The sequence below is a fragment of the Indicator indicator genome, chromosome 5, assembly GCF_027791375.1.
Source record: "Indicator indicator isolate 239-I01 chromosome 5, UM_Iind_1.1, whole genome shotgun sequence".
Lineage (NCBI taxonomy): Eukaryota > Metazoa > Chordata > Aves > Piciformes > Indicatoridae > Indicator > Indicator indicator.
Genome location: NC_072014.1, coordinates 21,955,308 through 21,973,395, shown reverse-complemented (window position 1 = coordinate 21,973,395; position 18,088 = coordinate 21,955,308). Strand labels below are relative to the sequence as shown.

At 39.3% G+C, this 18,088-nt stretch overlaps 1 protein-coding gene across 1 annotated transcript in view; it reads right to left on the bottom strand.

The window, feature by feature from the left end:
• ABCB11 (ATP binding cassette subfamily B member 11) overlaps positions 1–18,088 on the bottom strand; it is a 37,878-nt gene that overhangs the window by 19,034 nt on the left and 756 nt on the right. Inside the window, exons 2-12 of the mRNA XM_054381151.1 lie at positions 14,698–14,719; positions 13,335–13,382; positions 13,191–13,239; positions 11,036–11,277; positions 9,523–9,610; positions 8,480–8,613; positions 6,342–6,513; positions 4,571–4,695; positions 3,610–3,784; positions 2,307–2,420; positions 172–282 (exon numbers count right to left, since the gene is read on the bottom strand). Coding sequence (XP_054237126.1) covers positions 172–282; positions 2,307–2,420; positions 3,610–3,784; positions 4,571–4,695; positions 6,342–6,513; positions 8,480–8,613; positions 9,523–9,610; positions 11,036–11,277; positions 13,191–13,239; positions 13,335–13,382; positions 14,698–14,719 — 1,280 coding nt within the window. The remainder of the gene's footprint in view (positions 1–171; positions 283–2,306; positions 2,421–3,609; positions 3,785–4,570; positions 4,696–6,341; positions 6,514–8,479; positions 8,614–9,522; positions 9,611–11,035; positions 11,278–13,190; positions 13,240–13,334; positions 13,383–14,697; positions 14,720–18,088) is intronic.

Genomic DNA, 18,088 nt, shown 5'->3' with positions numbered 1-18,088 from the left:
AAGCAGAATGGTAAGAATCCTTTCAATAGAAGAATCATTTAGTCTACTTCTAAACAGAAGGTCTGTGCTTCTAGAAAACAAACTGCTGAAAATCTGCGAATTACTGGCAGAACTGATATATTTCAATTGTTCGCAATAATTGTATTCATAGGATGGGTGATCAATAATTACCTTTACATCTGGTCTGGAGGGATAATGGAATGATACATTATGAAATTCAATTTCACCTCGTACTTTATCCAGCTTGTAGCCATCTTCTGACATACAGTCAATTGTGGGTTTCTAGGATAGAATTTATTGTGTTACATATTTGCTGCACTGAGCCAGCAGCAGGCTCTGTCCCAGGGGTAGCAGGCAAGTGACGTGAAATTTAAGGCCAAAATGATGAGGGTTGTCACTGGTGGGTTGTGTGGGTAAGATGAATGTACTCTTCTCATAAAATCAACCAGGTTGGAAGAGACCTCCAAGATCATCCAGTCCAACCTATCACTCAGCCCTATCCAATCAACTAGACCATGGCACCAAGTGCCTCATCCAGTCTTCTCTTGAACATCTCCAGGGTCGGCAACTCCATCACCTCCCTGGGCAGCCCATTCCAATGGGCATTCACGCTCTCTGTGAAGAAACTTCCTCCTAATACCCAGCCTAGATCTCCCCTGGCACAACTTGAGTCTTGAGTGAGGCATTTTGACTGAGGTGATTTATCCAGCTCTTTAGAAATAAAATGGGACTACTTTGGTCATATGAACATTCTCCTACAGTAATGAACAACCAATCATTGCTGAAAATCTGCACACTTCAACACTTCACATTTAAAACGTCCATCTTTGCACACTCAGTCCTAATAGCTGGAATCCTCATTTGAAGTTTTCCCATGAAATGCTTTGGGTCTCACACTTTTGCCAGGCCTTGGGCATTGTGGACTCCTAGGCACAAGCAGAGGACTAAGAGAAATTTGAGGAATCCCAAAGAAATCAAATTTTCTAAGGATAGATTTTTATTTTTGACCCATGGAATACAGAGAATTCATGAAAACTACAGCAACACCGATATTTGGTAATTGAAATGTGCTTCTTTTTTTTATGTACCCTAGCAGATAGAAGGAAATTTAATATGTAATTTGGATCTACATGTTCTAACACGTTAGGAACAACTAAAACATTGGTTCCTCTTTAGACGTGTATCATTCTTAGATTCAGATACTGAGATATGAAGAAATGTTTTACTGATACTGCAAATGGGAACCTCAGCATGGCTGTAAGTTTAGTGCCTGAAAAAAATCTGTATCAGGGCAAAGCTGTGTTTCTACTACATAATCACAGATCTACAGACACAGCAATCAGATGGATCTAATTTTATCACTATTCCTCTAAACAAATGAAATCTCACTTTACTTTGTTTTTTTTTACCCTAAGATTATCTGAGTCAGCCTTATCTTGAATTTTGTGATTAATTCTTACTGTTGCAACTCTTTGTACTTTTAAAATATTTTTCTAAAAGACTTCCCTTATTGATCTCTTTTTCAGTTTATCTTAGAGCTTTAGCTTATGAAGTACATTTATAGGGCGTATGTGTTACCAAGATTATAGAACAAAGAGGGGTTACTAAAAAGACCATGGGCATTACCACAGCCCCTCTAGCCTTCTTAATGCAGCCTCATGTACTCTGTAAAAGACAAGCTACATTTTAATGAGTTTACATATCTTTTCGCACAATAAAGCTTGTCAATGACCAAAAAAACGTCAGCAGTATTTTGCCAACCACTAAATGCATACAGCTACAGAAAAGAATTCTTACTAAAAAATGCCAGTGGTTCTCAGACTTTGTCATACAACCTTATGTCAAATATCTATCTGTCTAGATAATACTGTGATTAACATTTATGACTGCAATGCTTTTGATGAGGTGTTCCATTTTAACTCAGGGTTGCTCTGGGACAGGTGACAGAGGCTGTTTTTGCCACTAATGCAAACAGAGCCACATCCTTTGATGCTAGCTGAAGGGTGAGAGCTTGGCTTTAAGGTGACTGTTACTGCCTGCCTATACACTGATCAGTAATTTTACATAAAGAGAAATGAGAGCAAGAAGTAAAACTTCATTATTCAGAAACAGGCCAGTTGAAACACCTGTTCAACGCCCTCTCTGAGCCCATGTGCGTGTCCTTAGACCTTTCTATTGCATAGTTGCTTTTTCTTTAATTACGTTCATTTTCCTCATTTACACACTATATTAAACTAATAATGCTCGAGCCTTATTTAATTATTTTTCCACTACAAAGTGACACATCTTAGAAATGCATTACTTACTTTATCTATTGTCTCAAAAATGTTTGCTGCAGCCCCACGGCCAGTGGCAAAGGCTTCTAGACAAGGAGATGCCTGTCCAAGATTTAAAGCTCCCACTAAAACACCAAAAAAAACCTGAAGAAGAGAAAAAAATTAAGAAAATACGATGTCACCTTTTTATTACAGCTTAGAGTTTCAACAGGCAAATCAACTTGCAGTGGCTTAATGACTTCTGCATTAGCTGAGCTGCAATAATTCACTATATGAGCATAATTAGTCCACAAGAAAGCAAACCCATGAATTTTAGAAGGATTTTCACTGTCTTGCACAACTGCTTTCGCACTGAAATAAATCAGCTGGCCTAAAACCATGTGCACGCAGTGAGGTCTCACAGGTGTATTTTCAAGGCATTTCAACTTGGCTGGGTCCCTGTGCCTTGAAACAAGAACTGGAACTGGTAGCAAGTATATTATTTTGGAGATGTCTTTTACCAGTAAGCAGGTGAGAGGCTACAACAATTCAACACCAGAAAGATTAAAACACTGCATTACCTTGTATACTGCAGTTCCTGTCTCATACAATACTCCATAAACTTACTTCTGGAGCAGGTACCAGCTACAGAGAACATTTTTTCTCCATCTGACACAGAAATGAACTGTAAGTAATAATGACTGGGTAAGTCATTATTAGAGGTGACATTATCCTATTGGTGCAGGTGGACAGTTTCTGCAGATAGCACGTAACAAATATTCTCATTGTTACTGTGCAAGCTAACAAGGTTAGTATGGGGGTTTGTATACATTACAGGAGCCACAGCCATGTGTGGTTTTATCAACGTGTCTGTTTACATATTCTTTGCCCTCTGTAGAGCTGGGTCAGCAATTAGCAACAGAAAATGGTGAGTCAAAGGAATAGAAACTGCTCATGAGAGAGGTTAGATACGATAAAACTTTCTTTGGTTCCATTTTCTCTTTACCACAATGGGATTTTTCATCACAAAATGAATTCTTCAGAGAAGCCTGTATCCCAGAACCCACAAAATGGGAAAGCCAGTTTCAGGCCTGTGTCAATTTTGTAGCATGCTCACAAATAAAAGCATTATTCTGATTGCAATAGGCAGCATTCCAAATCTTGGATTTATTTTTTCAATCTTATCCCATTGTTTCACATACTTTCATATATATAGTAAGCAATGATCTTTAAAAGAGATATGTCATGTTTGTTACCACTGAGCCACCAGATACCAAACCACTACAACTATATGTTCCATAATTGATGTTTTAAGAAACAGCCGACAAAAGTTTCATCAAGCTAAAACGGATACCTGCAGAAGAGTGCCAGCTGAATACTCTTGGTCTTCAAGGACAAGTTTAGAGCCATACCAAAAGGCTAATGCATAACACAGAAAAATTATAAGCCACATGTAGCCTGTGAATAATCCCATTATCATTCCTTTTCGAATTCCCCAGTGCTGAGCAAACACAAGATTCTTATCGTATCTGTAGAAAGACATTAAAATAAAAGGGGATTAAATTAATTGCATAGAAAATTCAAGACAAAGACCAACAAAATGAGGCATCTACAATGACTGGCTACTGACTTAACTACAGTTAACAGAGGGTCCACATAAGGACCAGTTCTGAAACTGAAATGCTCCTAGATGTAATCATCCTTCTATGTTCCAATATAATAAACAAGAAAACCCACATTCACTGCACATCCTGCAGCCATGTTATGTTTTAAATTAATTTAAGATAAATGTGCAGCTTAACATCATTGAATCACATAATCATGGAATGGTAGGGGTTGGAAGGGACCTCTGAAAATCATCTAGTTTAATCCTCTTGCTAGAGCAGGATCACTCAGATTAAATCACCCTCGAACAATGTCCAGGTGGGGCTTGAATGCTTCCAGAGACAGACTTCAATCACTATGTCTTGCTGGAACCAGTTCTCTTACTTATGTTGAAAACACCAGAAGTTTTCAGATGTGCTGCGAAAGTGATATAGCAGACAATGTTTAAGGGGCAATTTGGCAGTGTGTTCCTGCAAGTGGGAGTGACCTGAAGATAACATTGCTGATGTTTTATTTCACAGAATTATGAAACTAGTTTTGCATATCTAATATTATTTGAAATCTAAGTTTCTGCAACATAATTCTCAAAGCTAACAAATGGTCATTTTTGTAGAATTTAGAGACAAGATGCCATGACTCTGAAGTGCATTACAGCATTACGTTGCTACAGGAAAAAGAAATGAGAGACATTGCAATTTGTCCAAACAAACCTTTCAACTTCTTTCTTTTCCCCACCAAAAGCAGCCACTGTTCTGATGGATGAGAGCACTTCATCAGCCACAGCTCCAGCTTTTGCATAAGCCTTTAATTCTCGGCCTGTTAGTTTTGCCACAGCCTACAAAAGCGTAAGAAGTGCTGTCACATTGTGCTGTCTAGTTTGCATGAGGTCATCTCTGCTCCAAGCAGGCCTTTGCTGGGCACGCCACTCTCTCAAAGACTTCTGTCTTCTAGTATTAGGGCATATACCTGTGTAGCCCGTGTTCTGCAGAACAGTTCGCCCCTTAGCCAACAGCTCCCCTCCAGGTAGCTAGAAAGAGCAACTGACTACAATTGCTTTCCCTCCCTCCCTCTCTGTCTGCTGCAAATTGGACTTTAAACAGACTGCAGGCTGAGGGTTAGTGCATGGTGGGAGGATGAGGGAGTTTATCAGCAAGAACAGCCCTTTAGCTACTCTGGCAGAGCCCAGCTTCAGGAATAAGACGTAATGGTACTGACTGGGGAGGATGGAAACAGATGTTGCCCCCCACTGTACTTTAGTTGAGCTGACAGCAAACAGATCTCTACACAGCAGCCCAGAGCACACTGATGCCAGAAGCTTGTTTAGGCTTTAAAAAAAAAAAAAAAAAAAGATTAATGGAAGAAAATGTAGTCATGTACATATCTGCATGAAGATACTGCACTGGCTTGGGAATGACGTATCACTAGAAATTCTGAAGTGTTCTTATTTGTTTTCCCTCTTCAAATACCCCACCCCAGTTAGCCACTTTTGGAGACAGGAAATCAGGCTAGATTGAACTTGGGTCTGTTTTCATTATGATATAAATCATAAAAGTTGGGCTGGAAATGCTGATGAGGGAACACTTAACCATGAGTGTGTGAACACAAAGAGATGAGACAAAGGAAATAAGAATGAGGAGGGGAAAATTGCAAGCAAAAAGGGGAATGAGCTCATAAAGAAGTTTCATTCCCTGCCAGGATTCCATTCTTCTATTTTACACCAAGTCAGTATACGTGTCATCTACTTGGAGCCAGCACAGGGTGGTCAAGGATAGCAGAAAAGTGAGAAACCAGTCATTTACATTAGAGGTTTGGTAGCAAAATGATAGTAAACTGTTCCTGACATGGAAGAACTAAGACAGCTAAAGGGCTGAACTCAGCCAAAGAACAGAGTATGAAAGAGGGCAGTGCAGGAGCAGGAACTGCCCAGCTCCGTCAGATGTGGAAAAGAAGATGAGAAGGCAGAGAATGCTGCAATTTCCCTCATCATTGTCCTTTCTCTGCACAGTGACAAGGAGTTTGTAGGGAGCAGATGGAGAAGCAAAATGGAAACAACTGGGAGAGGACACAGCAGCTGCCAGGAGCAGGGACACGTGTTTGAGCAGTGGCTTTCAACAATTATTCAGCTCTAAAAACTAATAATCTCTAAAAGACCCTAATCTACATAAAGAAATCAAGCCATCTAAACCAGGCATGTAGTAATAAAGAGGTGTAGGCCAGGTTCTCATCTCAGCAACCACAATATCAATCCATAAGACCCAATAAAAGGTATGCTGTCACATGCAGGATTTATTATTCTGTGAATCAAAATAAGCAAAATGGGAACAAAGCCTGCCTTCCCTTCATCCCTCCCACACACACCTCTACTGTGCTGTGACCATGGTCTGTCTCTTTTGACCTTCTCTTCCACCAAACCTGTCAGCTGAATGGCATGACCATTCCTGTTCATCATACCTCAATACAAACCTCTTACAATTCACTTACCAAGCCGTAGACAGCTGCTCCAACCCCAAGCAGAGGGCTAACTGCAATAATAACCAAGGTCAGTTTCCAGTCACTGATAAATCCTAGTAGGAATCCACACACAAAGGTGGTTAAGCGCTGGATAAAGATCGCTACTTGGTCAGCAATAGCTTCATTAATTTTGTTAATATCACTGGAGGAAAAAAAAAAAGGAAAAGAAAAAGCAAAACAAAACAATAACATCCAACAGAAGATGGGTAAGCCTATCTTTTCTTTGTGTTGCTGGCACCAGCCACATTTGGGTTAGTTGCTCTTGCAAACAGACCTTCCTCATCCCAATTCTTTCCACCCTCACCCCTTCCAAAGACCCTGGGCTACAGAGAGAAAATCCGGTGTCTTTACAGTCACAGAAGGCTTTTATGCATGAATACTGCAAAGATACTGCGTTTTCCTCCAGAAAAATTGTCCTGCCAGCAGACTCAGTCACTAACTGGTTCTTATTACTGTCCCCCAGCTGATTCAAAGGAGGAGGCAGAGACATCCCAGCTGGATGCAGTTGTCTGATAATGGAAAAAACAGTATAGCTGATGTGGCATTTATCCCATCAAACACTGAGAATGTACAGCACTACTTTGCTGAAGGGGCAGAGAAAGGGAAGAGGGTTGTGACTGTCTTCTAACTCCACCTTCCACCACCTCCCCTTTTCTTCTCTATCCAATGAGGTATTTTGTTCTCTATGTAAGATGGAGCATCGGAAAATTTTGGAGGACTATTTTATCACTGAAGTCAGTCGGAAAACATGACAGCTCTATCATGTGGGTGACAGTGATGCAGAAGTTAACACTATTCATCCCCTAGGCAGCTGCAGATTTCATTTGTTCTTTATTTTGATGCATTGCCAACACCGAAAAAATATCTTAAAGCCACTCCTGGCTACTGCCTCACACCTGAGATTAGAAGACCTGTGACCTCCTGGAATAAAAAGGGGCAAATGATGTTGAGGTTTAAAGTACAAAGTTGTTAGCTAATTGATGTATCAAGTGACATCATAGTCCTCTATTGAAAAATTTAAGTGTTGACTTGGAGAACACTTCAATATTTCTTCTGAAGAATGTTTTGTTGGGTTTTGTTTTTTTTTTTTCTGGTTGGTTGGTTGGTTGGGTTTTTTTGTTTGTTTTGGTTGTTTGGTTGGCTTGTTTGTGTTTTTTTGTTTGGGTATTGGTTTCTTTTTGGTTTTGTTTTTGGTTGTTTTTTTTTTTTTTCAGTCAGGAAGCTTTTTGCAGGCACAGGATAACACTAAGTATTAACTAAGTGTTATATATTAGACAAATACATGCTCAGTTCCTATCTTTTGCCAGAGAAATTCTTCACAGCACTTTACACTGGGTATTTATTCTTCATAAAAAGAACACCACAGAAAGTCTTAGATACCACTGGGCAGTAGGTAAAGACAAATAATATCCCCTTCAACTGCAGGGAAATCTTTTGCAAGTATGACTGCTCTGCAGGAACAACTAAGAGGGAGCCATCTAGAGGCGGCATATTCACTGCGCAGCTGCTTCAGCTTTAAAGAGGGACTGCTACCAAAAGGGGTGATCTTTAAACCCCGCTGTTCTCACGGCCAAAGGTTTATCCAGGATAAAAAGGTATCTCCATCTACCTTAGGTCCCTTTCTTCAGCAGAAATTAAGGATCACTCTTCTCTTTTAAAAGCCAAGAAGGGTAAACTGTAACCCTAATGTAATTTTCCTTTCTGGGAAGTGAGAAAGGGTTCAAACCCACGTTTCCAGCCTCAGAGATGATTTGTGTTGGCAGACAAATCATAGATCACTCTGAAAGGACTGGACATGGGAGGAGAGGGACAGGACAGAACAAACTGGCAAAAAAATCCCACCCCAAAACTCCACCAACCCTTCTACTCTACTTCCCCCAACACATTTACTGATAGACAAGTCACAAAGGGAAATAATTGTGATTTAATGGTTATGGCAATAATTTTGAAGATAGAGTAGGGGATCATCCTGGTCCCTGCTCCCAGGAATGTAACTATTTTACATTAGGAGGTCTTTGTCAAATGCCTAGTTATTGGCACTCTGCTGTGTTTAGAAGGAAGTGCAAAATGTTCTCTGTAGCACATGGGTTTTTTCCTAGATTACTTACTCAGAAATTCGGGTGTTCAGTTCTCCTACAGATGTACAGTCAAACCAGCCTATATCCATTCTCATTACTTTTCTGAAGTAAGCTTTCCTGATTTTCTGTATCTGACGAGCTGCAGCCATAACCCAAAAGCAGATCTGGAAGAGCATAATGCAGCTGATAAATTGCAGTAGAAAGCCTTTCTACTCCCAACAAATGCAATTTGGCTATTGACAAAATTGCTATTCAGGTACAATACATTCTAGCTACACAGATACAATAGTTGCATGATGCCTTTGATTTTTTAAATAATTCAACAATTTTGTAATGACTCTGGATCAAGCCTTTGTCTCAGTTCTCACAGGCTGACAGGATATGGAAGCTGTATTACTTTTTCTGTTGCATGAATGTCACATGAACAAAAATTTTGCCACTTACAACTGTAAATAAAATAGGGCTGACAGCCATCACACCTCAACAAAATACTGGGATAGTTTTCAGGAAGGAGAATTTCAAGTGATTTTTGCAATTATAAAAGGCTTCAAAAGCAGTGGGCCCTTTAGTAGATTATCCAGGAACTGTCCGAGCCTGTGGCTCATCTCAGTCATAAGGATGGCCCTATTACTGTAGAACATGTATGGTGTGATTCTTCTCCAATACTAGTTTTGTACTAGTATTACTCTGTGGTGTCTCTATAGCAGAAACACAGGACTCAACACAGTTGAGATGCCTACTGGGAATGTGCGTGTCCTTCGGCTGTTATTTTGGGAGGGCATGTAGATCCCGCAGAAACCACCACTTGAGCAGCAGTTATTTCTTGTAGTGTGAAGGGAGCAGCATGCATTCATCTCACTGATAAAACTTACCCCTGTACAAAGATATGCATGCACAAATCCAAGGAGGTTTTAGATTGCCAGAGTTAAAATATTTAAACCAATAGAACAAGAACCAAAAGCATCTGCTCTGCTCAAATGGGCACCTAAGATACTAAAAGGAGCATAATCATTATGAACTTAACTATTTAGTGAATTAAACTTTGGAATCAAAATAGGGAACAAAATACTGACTTGGAGGTATCCTAACACAAGTACGGCACAACCAATTGCTCCATAATAAGCTGCAAACCTGGTCATTTCTTCTTCAATGTCCAGCAGACTGAAAAAAAAAACATAAATATTTAGAAGGTCAAGGGAGGTGATTCTTTCCCTCTGCTCTGGTGAGATCCTACTTGGAATACCATGTCCAGCTTTGGGGGCTCAATTTAAGAAGGACGTAGAACTGTTGGAGTGAGTCCAGAAGAGGGCCACAAAGATGATCAGAGAGCCAGAGCATCTCTCGTATGAAGGCTGAGAGAGTTGAAGTTGTTCAGCCTGGAGAAGGCTCCAGGGAAACCTTTTAGCAACTTTCCAGTACTTAAAGGGGGCCTACAGGATAGCTGGAGAGGGACTTAATACAAAAGCATATAGTGATAGGACAAGGGGTGATGGATTCAAACTGGAAAAGGATTGATTTGAATTAAATAAAAAGAAGAAAATCTTCAATATGAGGTTGCCCAGAAAAGTTATAGATGCCCTATCCCTGGAAATGTTCAAGGACAGGCTGGATGGGCCTTTGAGCAGCCTGGCTTAGTGGAAGCTGTCCCTGCTCATCACAGAGGAGGTGGAACTAAATAATCTTTAAGATAATTTCCAACTCAAACCATTCTATTATTCTGCGATTCTCTGAATGTATCCAGCCCAATGTGTAGTTGCTGCTTCAGACAAAAAAAAAGGTCTGTAGCAAAACCTGTATTCTATCTTCCAGCCCCACCTTTGAAGGCTGGTTCAGACAGCCTGGAGCAAATAACTTGTCCCCAGTCACTTATGTCTAGGAATGTGAAATTCTCTGTTTCAGAGACCTTTAGACAAGTACATTTTAATTCTAATTAAATATCTCATTAAATGTCATTCAGAGATTAGAAAACTCTTGGAATGATGCACTGAAAAATGAGCCTCAGGAAAGGTTATAGGTTCAGATTTGGCTTTGACAGATATCTGTATCTGAATGACTCATCTATACTCCATTTATTATAGCTAATGGAAAGAAACACGCACTCTTATAGAGCAGTTATGTGACCTCCCTTAGATAGCTCACATAAGCTAAGACAAATTGCATCCTAGAAGTGATCATTTCTCCTCAATAAGTAAAGTTTAGCTAACTTGCTCAGAAGTCAGCAGGCACTTACATGTACCTAAATCCTAACCAGAATGACCAGAAGTCATTACTACCTATGGTGACATTAGAGAAAACAGATTAATGAACTCAGATGTGTAGCAGATGTGTGTTATCAGAACAAACATGATCAAATAATATCCCTGCTGATATCTGTAGCTGAAAGACCAAGACCTAAGATGATCTTCTCTCCCTTCAGATAATATCTTTATCTCAGATAGGGCTGTTTAAGAAAAATCATCCCCCTTTTCTGCCTCATGGACAGAAAATGTAAGGTTTAAAGACTTAACTGGAGCTTCACTAGCAATACATTCTCTGACAAGCCATAACAACAAAGGGGAAAAAAACACAAATAGGTTTACTACTTACCCACAACTTATTGTGGCATTCTTCTCATCCTGATGAATAGTACCATTAATCCACACTATGGTGTTATTTACACATATCTTGCCTGGGTCTTTAAGCTCTTGCACTTCAATATCATATACAATAAATGTGTCTGCCATTGCACCAAACACAAGTAACACACCTGGCTGGGCTGCTCCATGAATAATAGCACAGAAACTACCAACAGCCATCATTAAAATTTCCATAGATGAAGAAAATCGAAACTGAAGAGAAAGAAAGAAAAACAAAACAAAACAAAACAAAACAAAACAGTCTTGGCTGAGAGAGTCTTCATGCTGGTTGTATACTGATAATCATTAATCAGGTGGATCAGACAGAATATCATTCTCTTCAAATTTCAGAATTGTCTTAAATACAGAACAAAGACAAATATCTCTCTCCAGTCTAATCTAACTGCACCTCTGATTACAGCCCCATAAATTATTATGAGCTCACTTTTAGTTGACAGGAGAATCTGACAATGTAAATCAATTTATTATCATATAACATTAGTAGCTCAATATCATTCCACATTACCATTATCCCAGAAACTGCATAAAAGATTAAGAATAGTAATTACAATTCATATAGAGTCTGCTTTGCAAATTTCCTGTGGGGATGAAGAGAGAGGACAAGGGGGAAAAAAGCCTTAGGGTAGTATGCAGTAACTCTGAACAGAGTTAGCCAAATTTCCCCAACGTCTGTGATGCTGTGGCAGAAAGCCAAATAAATGGAGCAAGTCTTCACAGTTAATATTCTAAACTGTGTTGGCTGAGCCAGGCAGTTTGGCATTGGCTCTTAATCTATGAGAAATGTATAGAAATATCATCAGTAAAAAAAAAAAAAAAAAAGGACTGAGCTAAGTCCTATTACCTCACATTGGTCATGGGCCAAGAATATGCACACATGCAGTTGGTGTCTCAGCTAAGATACATTGACTTAAGTTATCTTTGTCCTGATTGTGTTGTCTGATTGTGAGGCTGAAGTCAGGTATATATATATAGATATATCAAACTTTCCATATACAATATCAGTATCAAATGCTATACATTTTGCAATAGGAGTAGAAAAAGGAATCACAGATTGCTGAAGAACCTGAGCAGGTTCTGTAGGTGCTAGAGTGTCTAAGAGAAGAAAAAGTGGGAATTTGGAGCATGTGTGGAAAAGGGACATTAGAGCAGAGACAAGCTAAAGGGAAAAATAAGTTGGTTAACATAAAAGATAAATAAATAAAAGGCCTTTATATAACAACAAAATAAAAATCAGAAGAAAACCGTAGCTACCACTGTTCTGCAAATCTTGCTCATAAGAGGTCTAGGAACTCCCTTGATTAAAGAAAAAACAACAAACCCACAGAAAATGCACAGATGTGCAATACCTACTCTCTCAGCTCATCTGATGCAAATGTTATGTTTGCCAACTGCACTTTAGGAATTAAATATCTGTGCAAAACAAGCTGTAGAATTCAAACTCCTCTCTTTGACAGACGTAGCGCTCTGTGTGGACAGATTCTTCTCTCCACTCAACTCAGAGTTGAGATACTTAGCAAGAGTACATGCCACAAGGATATAACTGCATTAGCCCAGTACTGCATTCAAGACCATATTTAATTTGGACACATTAGAGGCAAATTGCCTAGACTACACTCTAAACAGAAGTAGCAAAACCTGTAGCTGCATGCAGCTGGGCTGGACATGTCTCTACTACATTAATTTTAACATTTAAATGGACCCTACGGGATTCCAAAACCCATCAAAAGCTAGACCTTACAGTTTTCTGTACCCCTAAGCTTCTATAGTTACCAAATCTCACACAACAAATTTTTGACAGAAATAAGAATGCACCAAGGTCACCTAGACCTCTGCTATGCATCTTTACTGTTTCCCCCATATCCACCTGTAGGTTCAATATAATGTGTTTTACAGTCAGTTACGACACAAATACCAATAATTGATACTAAGCTGACAACATGACTAAGGGTTCTATTAAATTCCCAATGACTTTGATGGCATATTTTCATGCCAAATGGCTTAATCTTTGAAAGTTTGGGCTAGTGACAGCTATTCCCCCCAAAACCCCATACACTTATTCTGCAGCACAACACACACAAAATATTTATCACCATTGCTTTCATTACCAGCTGAAAGAAGCCAACACGCATACTCTGTTCTTTCTTTTCGGATGACCTTCAAGAACAGAAGACATAAAATTATACACTTGTATTACAGTACATCATTTGTTCTGTATGCAAACACAGTACACAGAATTGAACTTAACTCACTTTTTATTTTTCTTCTCTGTGAACGTTTCTTCAGATGTATAGAAATTCCTAGCAAAACGGATAAGATTTTACATTATTTTGTTTATTCTCTTGGTTACATTTTGGGACATTTTTGCCCAGAACTTTAAAGGACAAATCATTTCTTTCTTTGGACCCTGTGATTTGATGCTTCATTTAAATTTTAAAGAGAGACCAGAACAGGAGTTGGTTTAAAATTATCTGAAGATTTGTGCTTGGTTTCATAGGCAGCTCCTTAAAACACGGTTCCAACAATGTGGATAGTAGGTTCTTTGAAGTCTGAGAAAAACCCAGCATCCAAAATGTTGGCTAGTCTTTACGACAGAGGAAGGTCCTGTTCTCATTCCCTTTTATATTGTCTCTGTGTTCATGGTGACAGTTGAATCTCTGTCATACAGGTTTTCAGTGCTCACATTGTATATTGCTAATCTGTATGATTAGTCAAAATCTAAAGGACTAGTCGCACCATTATGAATGGGATCCATACAGCAAGTATGTTAATAAAACAAATTAATTCCAGCTATATTTGTCATGAACAGTTCTCAGACAAACTTTTCCTAGAAAGCCTGAAAGAAGCTTCATATGTGTAGTAGGTAGAATCATATGTGGAGGTCCAACAGAACTTGGGTTTCAAGGTAGGTATGGGGACCACGATAGACCTTGAATACCAGGCTGATATTCTGTGAGATGCTGTGAGAGCACAGGCTGGTGCTCTGTGAGATGGACAACCTGACAAAACAGAAAATTAAGAGATGTTTTTGCTTCCTCATTCTAGCAGTAGTTCCCAGACTGAGCTGGGAAAAATAATGGCACCCATTAGGATGTCCAGTCTGCTACAGAGTTTTAGAGCTAGGAAGAGGGAGGCTCTTAATTCCATTCAAATCTCAGACTGTATCTGAAGGTCCGCGTCTCTGAGTTATTTCAGATTTTAACTATCTAGAATTCTACATTTATATCTTAATATCTGAGCTCAAATGAAGTGAGATAATTCCTTTTACTTTAAAGTCTCACAGGCAAGCTTTAAGAGAAATTAATCAAGATTGATTAAAATTACTGAAAAACTCATATTGAAAACTAAAAGCTGAAGAAAGACAAATTTAAATATCAAAAAGCATTTTCAGAAGACAGACCATATTTTGCTGTCATTATTCTATGTTTTTAAAGGTTTCTAGGACTGTTTTGTTCTACCTGTGTCAGGTGTATCAAATAAGGCACTTCAGCTCCTAGAGCACAGCTTTTCATTAAATAACATATATTCTATAAATGTGTCAATTTGATTCGATGACATTAACTTCTTTCAATATTCCTAGAAACATTGATAGTTCCATTTGTATATGTGACTTACTCTGATTTCTTGAGGCTGTTACCTGTTAGAGAAAATAAATGCACAGGCTAGTTAGTAATTGCTGTTAAAGTACATAATCTTTTATACACATGTGAAACATACCCCCACGGGACCTGATCATTCCTGAGTTATGGGGATCTTATTTCCACAGGTACTTCTAGTCAAAGACACAAACTGACATGGGTCCAAAAATTTCCTTGGTAAGTTTATATCAATTTATGCTTGCTTTCTCTTGAAGAAGTCGTCTCAAGTTTTCAGTCCCCCAGATGACAAACTGTTTGCTAGCATTTAATTAGTTCTCTTAGACTCATCAAGTAATACTACTCCACTGTTAGTCCATGCATGTTTTTCGAAAGGAGGAGCTGTAGTTTCTCACTCTTGCCTTCCAACAACTTAAAGACTGCAAATCCTGAGGAAGAGGTGCAGCTGTGCCCATGAAGGGTAAAATGACCTTGTCACATTGTTATCTATTCTTGGGATACTCTCTAAGGAACCATAGCTTAGAGAAATGAAATTATCCCACAAGATGTAATTAGGCTGTAGGGCAACTCCTTAATCCCCAGAACAGGCCCAGATTTAGCTCCCTTTCAAGAGACGTTGTTAAAGTCATCACATCTAAAGCACAGCTTGTGCTGACAGGGACCCCAAGGAGGTGTCATCATAAGGGCTGATGTTGAAAAGATTTGCTCTATATCACTTGAAATGACAATGAATAAAGAACTATTTTTATGTATACAGAAGTTCTGAGAATCTAAGGTCAGATGCACCTTGCTTGTTCACAATGCACTTGGCAGTTCAGCTGCAGGTTCAGAACTGTGGTATGCTTTTCAAGCAGTGTCTTTCTTTCTTCACATGTATTGTCACAACACTGAGCATGCACAGGCCTGTCTCACAGAGCAAGCACAGAGGAAATTTGCATTACTGCTCACAGAGGCTGCAAAGAGGTCACTCTAACCACAAATGTTGCCTCCATTATTTTTCTACCCAAAGGAAGAAGGCTTTTCCACTTTCTCCACGGTTTTGCATTTCTGAGGCAACAATGTTAGACTGAAGCATTCTGAGTTTGGGATAGAGGGAACAGCTCATTACATCTCCTTTTTAGGGTTAAGAAGATAAATTCATTTGGCTTTAGCTAACAACAACTTTATTGGGTTTATTCTGCTGTGTTTGTTACTCAGGGACAGTAAAAGATTCTTTCAATAAGCACATATATGTGTCCCAAGAATATCAGACATTTTCCAGGAAGGTTTTAATTTGTAAAATTAGTATTATAAAGAAATCTTTTGGTGTAAGAAAAGAGTTAGTTGTGAAGGAAAAAGAAATGTTAAATTGTGGGGTTTGGAAGTTTGGCAGCTGGTAACAGCTGTAGTGGTTTGAAACCGTTCCTAGAAGATTCTCCAGGGTTTATTGGAAAAGTTAAGATTTGGAGAAAACTTCCTCTGCAGGCTTGTAATGCAAAATGTTTTGCAAAGGAAAGGAATTGGCTACTGGGAGGAAAATGGGAGGAATGAAAGAATCTGGTGAGATAGCTTTTTGACTCATATCGATTTAGATAGCAAAATAAGCACTCTTCAAAGGTGAAGAAAGCCTAAGCTATGAACCTGAAGACAGAAACACAGTGTATTACAGCCACTCAAGAGGGTGAGGAACTGTGGACCAGCTCTTGCAGGCCAGCAGTTTTTAAGCAGGAAGAGAATTTGTGATGATGTTACTGATGCTTAATCTGAAAGAAAGAAGCAAATGAGTAAGAGTTCACACTGCTACAATCGAAAAAGTGGGGGGAAAAAGGACAGAACGTCATTTTTATAGAAAAAAATGTAGGAAGATTAATGTATTTATTAACCCTAAAGAAAAGCTATAGCAATCTTTGAATGCCCAAAAAATTGTGAAAGGGGCAATAAGGCATTTAAAAAAGAAATGTTACCATTAAAATTAAAAAAAAAAGCACAGAATCAAGGAAAAGCTGAAGAATACTGCCAAAAATTTGAGTTCTCACTAGTACTGCGAGAACACAGTAAATGTTAAGCCTGAGGAAATCTAGTACTTGATTGCACTAATTAAACATGGTACTCAAAAGACTTCCAACTAAAGTCAGCTCTTAACTACTCCTACAGATGAGGTGTTCGAGAGCTGATTCAGAGAGGGCTAATTCTTACTAACTTGTACAAAAGATGATTATTGAAACAAACCTCACTGGAGCTGAGGTCACTTGGCAGAATGCCTGTAAGATTTAAAGTGATCATGTTTCCCTTGGGAAAAGTGACCTTAGTACTTCAACAAACTGGTCACTGTATTAAGCAGGAAACATAGTGCATTTCCAAGGAATCTGAAAAAACAGTGGCAAACTCACTTGATAGGTAAAAAAAAAAAAAAAACTGTGAAAAGAGGAAATAGCTGTGGTCCCAATAGAATTTTTTTTGCCAAAATCCTACAAGAAGTAAAAGCAACAAGTGCATAATGTGAACTTGCAGCCAAAAAACGACCCTTAAAATCAGCTAGGTAAATCTGGGCAGTCGAGGTGTTCTAAACGGCTGATGAATAGTTTTCTGTCCCAGAAGGGGAAGGACATCTCACAGTATCACAGTATATCAGAGGTTGGAAGGGACCTCAAGAGATCGTCAGGTCCAACCTCCCTGTCAGAGCAGGATCACTGAGGATAGTCTGCACAGGAACACATCCAGGTGGGTTTTGAAAGTGTTTAGAGAAGGAGACTCCACAACCCCTCTGGGGAGCCTGTTCCAGTGCTCTGTCACCCTCACTGTAAAGAAGTTTCTCCTCATGTTGAGCTGAAATCTTCTATGTTCAAGTTTGAACCCGTTGTTCCTTGTCTTATCACTGTGAACCACCAAAAAGAGCCTGGCCCCCTCCACTTGACACCCACTCCTCAGACATTTATAGACCTTGATCAGATCCCCTCTCAGCCTTCTCTTCTCCAGACTAAACAGCCCCAGGGATCTCAGTCTCTCTTCATAGGGGAGATACTTAAGTCCCCTAATCATCCTTGTGGCTCTCTGTTGGATTCTCTCTAGCACCTCTCTGTCTCTCTTGAACTGGGGAGCGCAAAACTGGACACAGTATTCCAGGTGTGGTCTCACCAGGGCAGAGTAGAGAGGTAGAAGAACTTCCCTAGACCTGCTGGACACACCTTTCTTGATGCATCCCAGGATCCCATTGGCTCTCTTGGCCACAAGAGCACATTGTTGTTCCATAACAATGTCCCCTTAACCTATTCCCTTTCTTCATCATTCCCCTGACCTCTCCACCAATATCAGAGCCCACAATGCCCCATGCATTGTAACTGCTTTTAGGTAACAGCCTAAATGTTTTTAATGAAAGCTTAAACACCTCCAGGACTAGGCCATAGCTCTCAGGGAATTTGAAAATACAAAAT